The sequence below is a fragment of the Neodothiora populina genome (assembly GCF_041146345.1).
Source record: "Neodothiora populina strain CPC 39397 chromosome Unknown canker_contig_14, whole genome shotgun sequence".
Classification (NCBI taxonomy): Eukaryota; Fungi; Ascomycota; class Dothideomycetes; order Dothideales; family Dothioraceae; genus Neodothiora; species Neodothiora populina.
Window position 1 is genome coordinate 136,198 of NW_027191408.1, and position 15,420 is coordinate 151,617.

General features: G+C 52.1%; 5 protein-coding genes across 6 annotated transcripts; 2 read left to right on the forward strand and 3 right to left on the reverse strand.

Moving 5' to 3' along the window:
- Positions 1-811: 811 nt before the first annotated feature.
- Positions 812-2,504, reverse strand: AAFC00_002018 (uncharacterized protein; the record flags this gene model as incomplete). Its single annotated transcript, XM_069341286.1, has 3 exons — positions 812-1,570; positions 1,625-1,988; positions 2,365-2,504. 3 exons carry the CDS (start codon positions 2,502-2,504, stop codon positions 812-814), a joined length of 1,263 nt encoding a protein of 420 aa, XP_069201358.1.
- A 625-nt stretch (positions 2,505-3,129) lies between these two features.
- On the reverse strand, positions 3,130-3,776 carry AAFC00_002019 (40S ribosomal protein eS8; the record flags this gene model as incomplete). The annotated part of the gene is made up of 2 exons (XM_069341287.1): positions 3,130-3,652; positions 3,703-3,776. The coding sequence occupies 2 exons, from the start codon at positions 3,774-3,776 to the stop codon at positions 3,130-3,132; spliced, it is 597 nt and encodes a 198-aa protein (XP_069201359.1).
- Positions 3,777-4,559: 783 nt separating this feature from the next.
- AAFC00_002020 (uncharacterized protein) lies at positions 4,560-6,059 on the reverse strand (the record flags this gene model as incomplete). Its single annotated transcript, XM_069341289.1, has 3 exons — positions 4,560-5,067; positions 5,126-5,870; positions 5,948-6,059. The coding sequence occupies 3 exons, from the start codon at positions 6,057-6,059 to the stop codon at positions 4,560-4,562; spliced, it is 1,365 nt and encodes a 454-aa protein (XP_069201360.1).
- Positions 6,060-7,441: 1,382 nt separating this feature from the next.
- On the forward strand, positions 7,442-11,408 carry AAFC00_002021 (uncharacterized protein; the record flags this gene model as incomplete). 2 transcript variants are annotated; one of them, XM_069341290.1, is made up of 3 exons in its annotated part: positions 7,442-7,727; positions 8,405-8,644; positions 8,740-11,408. In XM_069341290.1, the coding sequence occupies 3 exons, from the start codon at positions 7,442-7,444 to the stop codon at positions 11,406-11,408; spliced, it is 3,195 nt and encodes a 1,064-aa protein (XP_069201361.1). The 2 variants fall into 2 exon arrangements, with proteins under 2 accessions (XP_069201361.1, XP_069201362.1); XM_069341291.1 differs by having other exon boundaries at positions 8,408-8,644.
- A 1,900-nt stretch (positions 11,409-13,308) lies between these two features.
- AAFC00_002022 (60S ribosomal protein uL3) lies at positions 13,309-14,633 on the forward strand (the record flags this gene model as incomplete). The annotated part of the gene is made up of 3 exons (XM_069341292.1): positions 13,309-13,327; positions 13,420-14,323; positions 14,378-14,633. 3 exons carry the CDS (start codon positions 13,309-13,311, stop codon positions 14,631-14,633), a joined length of 1,179 nt encoding a protein of 392 aa, XP_069201363.1.
- Between the last annotated feature and the right edge of the window lie 787 nt (positions 14,634-15,420).

Genomic DNA, 15,420 nt, shown 5'->3' on the forward strand with positions numbered 1-15,420 from the left:
CGAGTGGTCTACTGCTTGCTTGGTTGGTTCGTTCGATTGTTTATATTCGATTGGTCGTGCTCCACTTTTCACTGGCGAGAAAAGGTGAGATTGATGAGATTGATGAGCATGAAGGGCCTCCCGGTGATAAAGTGATCTTCGAAATCACTCACGCAGAGTCTAACAATACACCCCAGCGACGATAACGAAAATCCATGAAGGCGGCGCAGGATAGTTACCGAAATCAATATAGAGCTACAGTTGATTGTTTACTGCTTACTGCCTGCTGCCTGCTGCCTTAATAGATGATACCTACCTTTATATTACCGTTAGGACTTATCGATAAATACCTAGTGAAGTAGAGTATGACGGAATTTTCGAGACTTAGGAGGTTGGATTGACTTGGTAATTGTGATGGTGAATACACCATGCTTTGATGGTGTGCATTTTATGAGTATAGAGAGGACGGGGAATGGCAGGGGTTCTTGTTTTATGTTTCTACTCTTCTCATCTCTTCTCTTCGTTTTTTCTATTTGTTTCCTCAGATGAGAGGGACTGGGGTTGGAAGGATGTTGATGCGGTAGTGACTGGACCGTAGGTAGCGAATGTAGGGACGGTGGGTGAAGCGAGGAGCTCTGGTTTGGATTCTTCGACTCTTTTGACCAGGATGATTTATATTAGGGGTGTTCTCTTTTTTCTTGGTGCGTTTACATGGATTATCTGCATAAGAGAATAACCACATGGGGCTGAGCCTCCTGTTGCTTAGTGATACGATCCCATTTCTTTCAGTTAAAGATAAGATGAGAAAGTAAGAAAAAGGAAAAAAATTGGATCACACCGCCCCCTGCAACTCAGCCTCGATCAAGAACGGTGCATTCACAGCTTTATACCCCAAATCGACAATACTCGCATTGACAAACAGCGTGTTCCTGCCTCTCTTCAACTCCACCGCTTTCGCTTCGTCCTGCGTCTCTTCCACGAACTCGTCGTCGACATCCATCAGTGCCTGAGCAGCGGACTGTGGTTGAGACGATGTTGTGACGGTGGTCAATGACGATAGATCGAGTCTGACGCTGCGGTCTCTGGCGATGTCAGTCTCCGGCGGAAAAGAGACTTGTGCGCCGCTGCTTTTGGAGTCGCCGTGGGTACTGGGAGTGATGGCTGTGCGCCAGGTTTCGGTCATGTACGTGTCTACAGTGGTGCTTGTTGTGTCGTTCTTGCTGTCGGAAGCCTTTGCGCTGTCATTGTTGGCCCACTCGACGAGTCTGGCGCCGTAGCCTTCGTGAATATGCCCGAAACAGTGGATCAGAGGCTTTGCTCGGCTGATCGCGTGCAGGAGGTGAGGACATCCTACGTTCAAGCCAGTAGCTGTGAGGTCTAATTGTTTGTACGGAGGTCCGTGGGTGATGACTACGTCGACATTTCGTTCTGATTCTTCTGTTGAAGATGCAGAAAAGGATGGAATCGGGTTTTGACAGATGTTCGTCGTTTTATCGAAGGAGTGTGTGTGTGAGTTGAAGCTGTCGTGGGTTTTGACCGGGTAGGCAAACCCCCAATCTTGGAAGTCGGGGGTGTAGGGGGATGCGTAGATCTGCTGTGGTCTTAGGGAATGACAAAGGATGACGATGGTGGAGAATGGACTCACGCGCAATAATGCTCCATTATCGAGTCTAAAAGTATGACTCCCTTCGTCGAGAAACACAACTCCTTCTTTTCGTGCCACTCCGCCCTCTTTCGTCCAAAAGTCTCTAGCCTCTTGGTATACGCTTTTACAATCCCTGCGTACTTGCCTTTCTGCCTTGGAAACGCTAGCTTTCTTGTCTAAAGGGTCATTCTCCTCCTCCATGGCGACAAATCGCCAGTCTTTCTCGCGATGATTGGACATCCATTTTTCCTCGAGTGAAAGATCATGATTACCTGCTATCACTAGTTTCAAGGGTGCCGAGGAGGCGCGGAGAACATCTAGAGTGGCGTTGTAGTCTGGAACAGAACCCGTCATTGTCATGTCTCTATGTTCACACATCTTTTAGTCCTCTTGTTCTTCTGGCTCTTGATGTGGCAGGGTTGGCATGATGGACCGCCGTACCAGCACGATATAAGCGAATAGGAAAGAAAATGATACAAACATGTCTTTCGTCATGTAACAAGGAAGTATGTTGGGAATATGAAAAGATGATGATGATCAAGGAGAAGAAAATTGATTCGCAAGATACCTAGTATACCCAGGTCGCCTTCAAGATGAAACGAGATGAAGATACCAGTTCATGATCAGGTATCCATCCATCCGCTCGCACCCTCCAATCATCGTTAACAACAAGCAAAGAGAAGAGAAAGTGAATCGAAGACATAAACCACAAGAAAAGAAATGCGAAAAGCACGACTCACCCACAATGTATCAAGACATCAGCATCAGGCAGCGGCTCCCTAAACGCCCGTGGCGGATCATGAGGATAATCATTCTGCAAAGGACGACTATGCGTGTCCGAAATGATGAGAATGCGAGTTTTGATCCCTGAGGCTGGCATGGTCTTTGCTTCGTCTGGGTAACCTTGTCCTTCTGTCATGTGTGATGCTCAAAGGTTAAGGTTGTGTGGTTGCTGACCTTTGTAGCATACATGTCACGTCGGGTAAGAGTAATCCGGAGGTGGGGAATGGATCACCCGAGGTGTAGGTAGCGCCATCAAGGTCATGAATATTCAGTAGACGAGTTGGCTGCCTGCAGGTGACGATCACAGTATTGTGTGGTAGTCCAGGTTCATAGACGGCAACACATGTTTCATGTTCACATTCATAGGATATACACTCAGACGGAAAACAAAGTCGACAGGATCATCAGTTGGGCAGAACAGCGAGAGCACTGGAATGGCATTTTGGTGCGAGTCTTTTGAAATTTTGAATAGGACCTTCTTTTTGTAACAAGCCCTGCTTCGTTTTTCCTTTTCCTTTCCCTCTTCCTTCTGCCCAGGAGAGAAGATGGGAAAAAAATTCGTAACAGAAGCGCTTGCGGTCATAAGCAACATAGACGCCAAGCCATGGAACACCATTCCCTCCACCATGCACGGAACATTTTTCAATAACATGCATTTGCTCCGCATCTCCAGTCAACCACAAGCAGCAGCAACATATTCTCAGCAAAGAGAAAATGTACGCTTACTTGCGGATGGCACGCTGGTAGAAAGCGAGCTCCTCACCCTCGAGGATGTAACCGTCGACACGGCCGGACTGGCCAGGACGGGAGGCAATGACGGCGTAAAGACGACCGGCCTCGAATTGTCTCTCGAGAGCAGACTCGACCTTGGCGTTGCGGCCGGCGTGTTTCTTCTCGACGGACTTGCTCTTCTTCTCCTCGGTGGTGGCGGCGGCATCCTTTTGTCTGCGGCGGCCAATGTTGGCGCCGTAGTGGGCCTCGTACCACTGACGGAAAGGAGCAGCATCGACCTGGACGACGGCGGCCTTGGTCAAGGTGTTGGTACGGACGAGCTCGTTGTTGGAGGGGTGGAAAGCGACAGCAATGACGCGGACCTTGCGGGCAATGCCCTCAGATCCCCAGGAGAAGTTGCCGGAGTCGAGACGGAGAGCGCGGAACTTGCGGTTACCACCACGGGTACGGACGAGATGGATACGCTTGGAGCCAATACGGGTGTTGGCGGGCTGGCGGCCCTTCTCGAAAGCTCTGATGTTCTTGTCAGACAAGTCTACCAGAAGCAGTCGGTTTATGCATACCTCTTCTTGCGATAGTATGCGCGCTTAGCACCGGTGGCGCTGCGCTTGTGACGCGAGTCACGAGAGATACCCATATTGTCGTGTGGTGAAAGTTACTGTTTGGAAGGATGTCAGCGTGTGCTTCTGCTTCAGGTCAAGGGAAAATTGAAGGGAGAATATTTCCAGAGATGGTTCCTTTCAGAAGCAGAAAGACAACAGGCCTCTTGAGCCGAGAGTCGATGATGCCGCATGGATGCAATTGCTGGTCGCCCTTTCAGTCTCTTGATGTTGTTGATTCTCGCGTGCCTGAAGAGAAGTGCGCTTGCGAATTGCTCGTTGGCCATGCTGACACTTTTCGAATAACCCCGGAAGAAGCGAGTGTGTGTTTTCTCTATCTGTCCACTCTTTCTGTATTTCTCCAACAAGACTGGCGACTCACGTTGACTTGTTCACCTGGAAAGGGTCGAGTTGGCTTTGTCGTCAAAAGGTCGCGGACTGGCAAAGAAGTCTTTGTGCGTTCAAAAGTCGGGGACTGGAAAATCCCACCCTTCGCTTAGCGCTCTAGTGTGATGCCGAATATCTGCCGGCTGGAGATGCCAAGGCTCCGAGACGGTGAAGCATGAGCCAGCAAAAAGCGACAAGATTTCAGGGTCTAATGACACAGACTCAGCTTTGCCTTTCGCATACACAGGTACCTTAAGTCAAGTGGACGGGGTCACATTTGTGTAGCCGCAGATAGGCATGTCGACGGACAGAACAGATATATAGATAAATATAGAGAACTAAAAGAAAAAGACAAAAGCTCGCTCGCCAGCTGAAGATGCACCATCGCGAATGTAGCTTGACTCGAAACAAAAGGAATCTGTACACAAGACCACTCAAAGCTTCTGACAAAAGTCGCGCCCATGAGAGACCTGCCAAGAGCAAAGACCCGTCTCCAAACCCATGCCGATGAATCCAGCAATACATATACCAGCCGAGTCGCTGACGCTGGTCGCACCCAGGCTGAACTCTCGGTCTTCTTCTCTGATCTCCTCGCCAATTCGTCTGAAAGTGCTCACATACACAATACCTCCGAGCAGACCTTCCCAAAACGTGATTATGAAGATGATATAAACGTTGGGTATGAACGGATACGCGGCATGTAGTGTCAGGGCAGCCAGGTTCAGACACTGAAGTAGAGTAGGAACATAGAGGGACTTGATGCGCAAGAACGGCAGCGAAGAGCGTGAAATGAAGACACCGAGCTGATAGAGCGCGCTGTAGGTGGGGTAGAACGCGCGAAACTCGGAAAAGGGTGTTTCTTTTAGAGGGAAAAGGAGAGTCGGCGCGACACCTTGGTTGATTGTGTACTCGGCAATGTAGACTAGCAGCAAAGGCAGCATGCTTTGCAATCCAGGTTCAGCGGCGGTCATCAAATCGGGCACACACGATCACGACTTACTAAGGGAAAAAGAGACAACGAGCTCGCAGTAGCTTGGACTTGACAGCTGTCCAGGGAGATGATTTGCCATGTCGCGCAGACGTGGATACGTGCGCATTGTGTGGACTGTGACTCAAGAGACTAGCACCGTCACTTGTCTCGGCTTCTCCGTCGTCGATTTCGGGTACGTTCTGGTAGCCTCCCTTTTTTCGCAGCGCTGTTCTCAGAGGCTCTCGTGGGAGCACAGCGAAGAAGCTGAGCAGCATGATTATGGGGAGGAAGGAGAAAGCCAGAAGACTTGTCCTCACGCTCAACCCTATCGTGGTTGTAGCGAGCACGTATGCGCCAGCACCTATCAACCCAGCGCCACCGGTTCCGCTGCCCCATGACGCAAGACTGAACGAGCCGTAGTAATGTGTCAATCCAAGAAAGCTAAGCTCACCACCACCGGAGCTCAGGGAAGCCAATACGACACCCGACATTTTCACCAAGATCTCAGTTGTGCCGGGTGGGGTCGTGGTCTTGTGACCGTCCGCGATTGAACTGGGCGTGAGGGCGATGAGCAGCATGCCGCTTGTGGAGAGGGCGACAAAGGCCAGGACGCGCAGGCTATACGAGACATTGTGAATGTAATATGGCGCGGTGAGTTTTACAAGGAAAGAAGGGATGACATCGAAGAGCAACACGGCCGACTTTGGTATGTGGGGGCCGACAAGATCTAGTGCAGCAGAGAGAATGATCACGTAAAGAACATTGTTGATGAGGCCTGAGTACGCATGCGCATCAGCTGAACAGTGTCCGGTCGTGGTGAGAAGCAAGGGAGGGTCGGAAGGGAGAAAGTACCAAAAAGCCAGAAGGCGATACAGACTCTGGCATCGGCACCCTCGAACAGGGCAGACAAGCGAGCGCGGTATAGAGAAAGGGAAGAACCAGGGGCGCCAGGCAACGGCAGCATCGGGTCGGCAGGGAAGTCGCCTGTTGTACTTGGTGAAGTGCGCAAGCACTACGAGGCGGACCTACACGACAGCACGACGGCAGAGCAAACAATAGATGTTCGTGGTGGAATTTGACAGAAGTGGAGCGATTAATTTAAATGCTAGATTGATATTGATATGCTGTGTTTGCAGTGCAGCTAACAGCGTCAGCAGACAAGGTGAGAAACAATCAAGATACACCGTTATACTGCTGTTGCGGCAAGCAGATACGGATATTTTGTACAAAGGTACTGTACAGTCAGTATCTCGAGTGACGGGAGATAGATGACCTTTCAAGGCAACCTCGAAGGTCGAGTAAGGGGCGGCTTCGAAGCTGTGAAGCTAAGCCGAAACAAGGCACTCGGGTACTGGCCCGTAAGCGGTACCTACAGCCCCGTACCTTACAGGGTGCGTAACGGTACCGTAATCAGGATGATTACGAGAGGCACAAGAGCAAGGTACACAGGTACGCGTTGAGCGGGTACCTTTTGGTCAGAGCTGCTCTGCCTCGAGAGGAGTACTGTATAGAGGATGAGGCACAAGATGCGGGCAAGTGTCGCACGATCCCCTCGATAGTTCGGCTCACCAGAGGGAAGCGTCAGCGTGAGTATCGAGTATCGAGTATCGAGTATCTTACCTTGTTGAACCCCTCAACGCGGTGAGCACAGCACACAAGCACTGCGAAGCTGTCACGGATGTAGAGAGCTGATGCGAATGTCGGTCGGCGGCGATAAGGTACAGTACAACCGATGATCGTTTCCCGATGACGCGAACATGTGGAAAGTGGAAAATTTAGTGGAACCCAAGATTTGACTTCACCGTGCTTCTGAGCTTTTCCAGCTTTTCCAGGGACCAGCTGGGGACTAGAGAGCAGACTAGAGAGCAGATGTGCCAGCACCGCTAGACCCAATCTGGATGCAGACTGGGACGCGCCCTTTAGCCTGCCTTCCCCCAGTTCTCTTGTTTCTTGTCTGGTCCTGTCTTGTTCTCTTGTCCGTTCGTGCCATATCCCCTGTTCTCTCTGCATGTCGTCCTGCACTAACCCAGCGAATGTCACAAAACGAACATAGCAGGAAGACTGCCCTTGCCCTTGCCTCCAGCTCTCGAACAGCATATGCGTGACATGCAGCTCGTCCAAAGCTCTCTTTGAAGCACTGGGCGCACGGGACCAGCGCCAGCAGCAGCAGTAGCAGCAGCAGTTAGAAGACAACAGTGCCAGTGCACACACGGACACCCTCCTAGCCCTTCCGCTGTCCACTCTGTCCACTCTGTCCACTCTGTCCACTCTGTCCGGAGCCTCTCGCGACTTCTTCCTCTTTCTCCCTATCCGTTTCTCGACGCCGAGTCGAGAAGGCACAACACCATGGATCGATATGACCAAACACGTTACGAGGATAGATCTGTAGCCCACCTCACCGCTGCCAACCACCACCAACAAGCACAACAGCAGTCACAGCCGCCGCCTGCCTTTACACAGTACAATCGTCCTCCCACAGCCCAGCCGCCGGTCCACCTGCCATATACCGACCCTTTCCACAATCGGGACCCTTTCATGCCCTCGACACACAGCAGAAGGAGCAGTTATGGTCCGGGTGCTGGCCCCGACTCTTATGGGCATGCGGAAAGGACTTGGGGTTCACAATCATCAGGTACGCTCGACGAATATTTCCTTTGACCCTTGCAAGACTACACAGCACGTGCCTCGAGCAGCTGAGGGGGCAGGTTTGGTATCACAAAGATGTGACTTCTTTTGTCACGAAACATGCGCCGTGTTGGAGTAAGGGAAAGGAAAAGAGCCCGATCTCCCAAGATGTGTCAATGGCGACTTTCAGCCTCAGGCCTCTATGATCTGCAGACGGCGTGGCGTGCACCATTGTCGGTACAGGGAGCTGTGAAGGCTTCGACTCGCTCATGCACGATACAGATTTGGGGCACTGAGAATCTGACACGGACTTTGTTTCGAAACGAGAGAAAAATGACACGAGAGGTCTACATGGTTTCTGTACCTTACCCAAACCCTGTCCTGCCCTCCTCTTGCTGCTCCCCCTGCTGTACAGCTGTTCCCCTGCATTGCGCTGCTGCAACATTCTTCCAAATCGCACAGACATTGTTTTTTTTACTTTCCTCCTTCTGCTTTCTGTGTCATGGAAGCGAAGCACAAGCCACATCAGCACCAAGGGTTCGGGAGTCCCACGCGAACCGTGCATCCGCCTCGGATCTGCCACCCGCTGTGGAGCTAAATTCGCGCTTAGAAAAAACACAGAAAAGTCATGTACGAGAGGTACCGCATACTGTAAATAGGGCTGACCCCGGGATTTTACCTTAGTAGCTCCGCCAAGTCATCATCAGAAACAGCAACAGCAGCAACAGCAACAGCAGCAACAGGCAGCAGCAGCAGCTTCGCAACACCAAGCTACAGCATCATCCTCGTCGTCTACCCATCCGCAATCTGCCCATTCGGCTCACTCGGCCCCATCGAATGCGCCGAGTCAGATGTCATATCCCTATGAATCCGCCCGGCGTCGCTCCGTAGGCGGCGCCGGGAGCCCACCTCGTTTTGCTGCAGGTAAGAAAGAAAAGACATCATCACCATCACGGCCCAAGGCACTTTTCATCATCAATCATCAATCATCATTACAATCTCTGACAAGTCATCAACAGGTCCCCTTGACCCTCTGCCCCCGCCACCACCTCCGCCGCCGTCTTTCGCGTCGCGCACCATGCCGCCACCCTCGCCGACATCAGCCAACCCCAACTCCTCTTCCTTTCCTGTGCCTGCACCGCGGCCCCCTCCATCTGCGTCGCCCTTCACTGCGTCACGCGACATGCCTCCTTACGCGTCGAGATCCGGACCGTCCATGTCTATATCTTCTCTGATCGGAGGAGACAGCGGCAGACACGGCAATCATTCTCCGCGCACCAACGCGACAGCGCCATCGCCCACTATCAGACCCATCCACCCGCCATCGCCGCAACGCGCACGCTCAGCCAGTACACGCATGGAACATGCACAATACGGGAGACCGCCGAGTCCGACTACATCTTACGCGCCCCGATCCGATCCCCGGCCCCCAACCGTGCCGCCAGGTCGTACATCATCGGATCACTCTCAGTCCCAGTCTGCGCCCTCACACCAACATCCTCACCCTCCACCACCATTCGCCCAGCCCAGCGTGGCTGGTTTCCGCCCCTATCAGTCGTCTCCCTCGTCAGTCCAGGGTGAAGAGATGGCACACAATCCTGCTCATCCCCCGCCGCGGCCGAACAGTCAGCCGACGCAACAGTCCCAGGCAGAGGCCGAGGCGCAACGAAGACAGGACTTCTACGAGCGCAGCCATTACCAACCTTCGTTCAGGTCATACACCGAACAGCACGAAAGATTCGCCAATCCTGCCAGTCACCACCCGCCGCCACCGCCTCCACTGCCTCCTCTGTCTCATTCCTCTGAGCGACCCGGCCCCCAGCATGAGCATCTCGCGAACGGCCACTCAGGCCATCAAGCGCGCATGAGTCCTCACCCATCCCAGGCTGCTCGACCTCCTCCTGGTGCCAACGCGCAAGACCATACACGCGACAATTACGCTGCCGCGCTTCGAGAGGATCAACACGCTGGCCAATACAGACAATCTTTCAACCAATATGGAAACCGTCGTTCACCCCCGCACGCGCAGAACGGGTCCCGAGAAGAGCTGGATTATCGTGCACCACGTGCCGAGATGATATTCGGACGGCCTGTTTACCGACACACTCCACCACCTGCCGATGCGGGGCGATACGATCCGGCTTCCAGGCCACCGCCTTCATCACAGTATCCACACCACATGTACGAGAGTCATCCTCACGATCAGCACGCACGCCGAGAAGAGGGCCCTGGTGGTCTTCACCATCGCGCGCTGCTGGACGTCAGCGCCGAGATGGCTCGCAAGAATGGTCGCTCCTCGCCCTTGCCGCAAGCCGTGCAAGGGGCCCAGCCTCGCCACATCGGGCCAACAGCCGACCCGGGCATAAAGAACGAGTTTGGTCGCATGTTCCCCGGCCTCGGTTTGGGACACATCAGCAGCACTCCGACCGCTGCAATGTCCACCAATGGCATGGCCACTCCTTCCCGCATGAGCCCCGCTATGTTGGTAGATCCCAACGAGCATGTGGGCACCGACAACGAAGTCGCGTCGAACCATTCACGAAGCAACAAGCGAAGCCGCAAGCCGAGAAATGATGTCGACAAGGTGGATGCTGACGAGGCAAGAAACGACTCGACACCCACTCAGCATCAGAACAAACGAGCCAAGACGAACCACCCACCCCATCACCACCACCATCACGCGCATCATCATCACCATCATCACCGTCCCGAGGAGCAAAGCTTGAGTGCACCGAGTCCCTTCAACACGATACGTTTCCCCGCGAATCCCAGCGCCCCCACAGCGGCAGCTCACCACCACCACCATCATCACCACGCCGTACACGCCCACGTCCCTCCACACCATCATCACCACACTCCAAAGCCCATGCCATCACCTCCACGAGCCGAGATTACTGTTTCGAATCAAGCTGTTCTATCGAATATTTCGCAGAGGCCACGCAAGCATCTCGGCTACGAACTCTACAAGACCAGGCTCGGTCTGCCTCCGAGGGATTCGACTCCGTTGGATACAAAGCTACACTTCAAGAGTCAGATGAGACCCATACCATTCTTCGAGGACAAGGAGAATTGCACATTCACGATCAGAGTGCCGCGCGGCTATCTCAAGGCGATCACCACCCCACAAGACGAGCAATTTGCCGTCGCCGGTGGTCTAGAAGAGATTTGCAAGACGCGAGCCGTATGGGGCACCGAGATTTACACCGACGACTCGGATGTCGTAGCCGCCGCTGTCCACTCTGGCTGGCTCCGTGGTGACTTTGGCGACTACAATGCTGACATTGTCGATCTCTTCGCCGAAGATGGCGAGTCTACCTTTGCTCCAGTCGGCGCTCTGATTTCTGCGAAGCCCGAGATCCCTCTCCGGCCCGCCGACGATGCAGACTTGCACATTACCGTGCTCCTGGCGCCTCCCTTGAGCAAGTACGCAGCGACCACCCAGCATCATCTGCGCTCACGCGAATGGGGATCAGATCACGATGGCATGAGCTTCATGATCCACTCGATGCAATTCGTGCGCGAGGGCAAAGCGAGCAGGTATGCCGAGCGCACCGCCGCTGCTAGACATCAGCGCATCGCCGAAGATCTCAAGAGGAGAGACGAGGCCGCCGAGACCCTGGTGGGTCTTTTGCGTGGCAGCAGAGACGGACGAGGAGAGAATAAGTCGGTGTCTGTCAGTGCTTACTGAGTCGTGTTCCTCACGAGGCGGGTCAGAAACGAGACACACATGCGCACATATATATGACGATACGAATGAGCATAGCAGTAGTAGTAGTAAGCAGTAAGTTTTTCTAAACAGATACTTTTATGTATACATTTAGTTCCATGTGTAGATGCTGTATCGTTGTTCACCTCCACTCTCACTCTTTGACAATGTCCATGATAGTAGACAAACGTAGCCGTATGTAATTGTCGAGCAAGCGAGGTATGCAGGACCGGGAAAGCAAGAGGAGTGAACACGACGACAAATGTGCTAACTCCAAGAGGCTAGCTCCACGCAGGATGTAGCGTCCTATCTTACTTCACGATCGTCTCACAACAGCCATTCGTCGAGGTGATCACTTCTATCTAGAAATGATTGTGCGTGATCTGGTCTAGGTACATCGTTCATGCGATAGTATGCTTTTGGTCTATATCAGTAGGTCGTCGAAACGCTATGTGCCTGCGATCACTCCGTCATGGATGTCAGGTCTTAGAGACGAGCTCTGGATAAATCTGCCTCATACCAATTTTCCAGAAGGTGAGTATGGACACCGCTGGTTAATAGTAGCTACTGTATAAGATCATGGAATGATCGATCGAGTTCGGTGTACCACTCACTCAATCTCTCGTTCTCTGGGTATATCCGCTATGTATGGATCGACAAGAAAGCTAGTACCAGCACACTTTGTTAGACCGTAGTCCTCGCCCTATCTGTTCTCACAAAGGTAGTAGATTAAGTTCAATTCCCAAGATTTGCACTCATTGGTTAGAGGGCTTTGTGGATGTGACTGTCTTGAGAAGGATTGGGAATTGTGTACGTGGATGGATGATCATGGCATTAGGCGAAGCTAAGATCTATGCAGGACATCGTGAAGTATATAAGGGTGCGTAGAAACTCCGCCGTGTCGATGGTTACTTCACTGGTGGACTACTATATTTTGTTTAGTATGGGTGGTTATGTAGGTGGTAGGCCGATGTTGTGGAAAGACTTCTGTTCTCGAGGGTATATGGATGGGGAGGTGGAGTTTATACAGTCTGGTATGCTCACGCAGCATAACTCGAGTGACTTTCTATGCTTGTTCTGCGATAGAATCGTGTGAGATGATTATCTAGACACAATACAACTGGGGATGGCTGCCTCCAGTTTCAACAAAGATGTATACTTTGAGGGAATGCAAAGGATTAATTACTCCACCGTGAGTGCGGAACAAAGACACCCAACTTTATCTAAGAGTACTGCGGTAGATGGACAGACAGGGTCAGTACACATGACCAGCAATGCGCTTAGTAGCAACTGCAGTTGAAACATGTCGGGACTTGAATGGTTGCTACACGACGAGTATCGAATACTCTTTCTGCGTCTGCACAGATGATGATGCTACAGATAAGAATAATGTAGAGCCATAGCTTAAGCTGCTACGATATGCAATGCGATTGAAGTCCAATTAGAAAAGAAGAAAAGAAGACTTGACGACGAGCACAATCTCACGTACAAGAGGTGTCGAGACGCCCAGGGTCGCCGTGTGGACGGAATCGGACTTGAATCTTTGCGTAGGTATGGCTGGCCTCAAGAACCACAGAAAGAGACGCCCTGCCTGGTCCATGCATCTCGCTGGGGTCATGATGGATTGGTGAAAACGAATCTTGGCGGGAGAATTGCATGCCAAAAGCAAGTGCTTTGACCACAAAGACAGAAAAATCTCAGAATCCACCGTGCTCACAAATCCACCTGCCAAGACTCGCTAAGCGTGCGCACCTACACGGCCGGACCGAGTTTTTGCGATACGAAGCTACCGCCTGCCGACTTTCTCATGTGAGCGTGTGCTCCTGCTTCTTTTTTTCCTTTCCTCTTCTTCTTTCGACAACCCATACTAACACAAGCAGCCATGTCTCACAGAAAGTTCGGTATGCAATGAATTCTTCTTCCATCGTTGCAACAATGCAATTGCAACAGGATCAAGCAGAAGCGCAATTACTGACCTGATCTCTCCCAACAGAGGCTCCTCGTCACGGTTCCCTGGCATTCTTGCCTCGCAAGAGGGCCACCAGATGCCGCGGAAAGGTAAAGTCCTTCCCCAAGGATGACCCCAAGAAGGCCGTGCACTTGACCGCTGCTATGGGTTACAAGGCCGGCATGACCACCATTGTCCGCGACCTTGACCGTCCCGGTGCCAAGCTCCACAAGAAGGAGATTGTCGAGGCTGCCACCGTCATCGAGACTCCTCCCATGGTCGTCGTTGGTCTCGTCGGCTACATTGAGACTCCTCGCGGTCTCCGTTCGCTCACCACCGTCTGGGCCGAGCACTTGAACGAGGAGGTCAAGCGTCGCTTCTACAAGAACTGGTACAAGAGCAAGAAGAAGGCCTTCACCAAGTACGCCAAGAAGCACTCGGAGAACAACGGCCAGTCCATCACCCGCGACCTCGAGCGCATCAAGAAGTACTGCACCGTCGTCCGTGTCCTCGCCCACACCCAGATCGGCAAGACTCCTCTCAAGCAGAAGAAGGCCCACCTCATGGAGATCCAGGTCAACGGTGGCTCCATTGCCGACAAGATCGACTTCGCCAACGGCCTCTTCGAGAAGCCCGTCGAGATCAGCTCCATCTTCGAGCAGGACGAGATGATCGACTGCATCGCCATCACCAAGGGTCACGGTTTCCAGGGTGTCACCTCCCGTTGGGGCACCAAGAAGCTTCCTCGCAAGACTCACAAGGGTCTCCGTAAGGTCGCTTGTATCGGTGCATGGCATCCTTCCCACGTCCAGTGGACTGTTGCCCGTGCCGGTCAAATGGGTTACCACCACCGTACCTCGGTCAACCACAAGGTTTACCGCATCGGTAAGGGTGAGGACGCCGGCAACGCCTCCACCGAGTTCGATGTCTCCAAGAAGACCATCACCCCGTAAGTTTTCTTTCTGTTTCTGTCACCATCAATATACTGATTCCTTTTTTCCAGCATGGGTGGTTTCGTCCGCTACGGAAACGTCAACAACGACTTCGTCCTCCTCAAGGGTTGCGTTCCCGGAGTCAAGAAGAGAGTCATGACCCTCCGCAAGAGCATGTTCATCCACACCTCTCGCCGCGCCCTCGAGAAGGTCGAGCTCAAGTGGATCGATACCTCTTCCAAGTTCGGTCACGGTGCTTACCAGACCCCCGCCGAGAAGAAGCAGTACCTCGGTACCCTCAAGAAGGACCTCGAGACCTCTGCTTAAATTGCTTATTCGTATCGTCGACATTAGCAGCCTGGCTGCGATCCGCACATTGTTTCAAACACGTTGTGCTCGACCGCTTCTCTGTCCTGCTAATGCCACGCGAAAAGAAAAGTAGTCCATTGCAGATGGCCAATCGTGCCTGATCCTAACAGCCTTGAACAAACAAAATACCCAAAAACCACTACCCTGTCATCTTTTTCTTTCTGGGGATGGCAGGGCGAGGGGAAAAGAATCCGATACCAACGAGAATATCATCAATCAATCCAAACGTTCTATGACCCTCGATTCGTCTACTCTTCTTTCCTGATTATCTGTGATTTTTATCGTGTCGTGTCTCGTCTGTGGCCCGTCCATGTGAATGAGTTTTGTGTCCACACTTTCACGTTCCAATCTTATGAAAGTCTTGGTGATTGATTTTAGATGTGATCTCTCTGATTGCGCAAGACCGACCATCGGCGTCGCCATGAATATACGGAGCCTCGAATTATTCTAAGCAGAGTGTGAAAAATGTATTACACTTGCAAGCTGTGCAACAACAAGAAAGTGCAGTCCGTACATTTCCGCTACTGTACCACAACGACAGACAACCCAACTCATGAAGAAAGAGGAATCAAGCCATGCGCACAAGAGGACGGAACAGTAATCAGAAAGAACCCATTACATTTTTTTTTCGTAATCATAACCATTGCCGCGTTAGGTGTGTGTACTACTTGAATACTAATGCTAGTAAAAACTACTGTGAATGGTATTACTACTGCTGCTGCTGTTGCTAATCAAGACAGAAGCA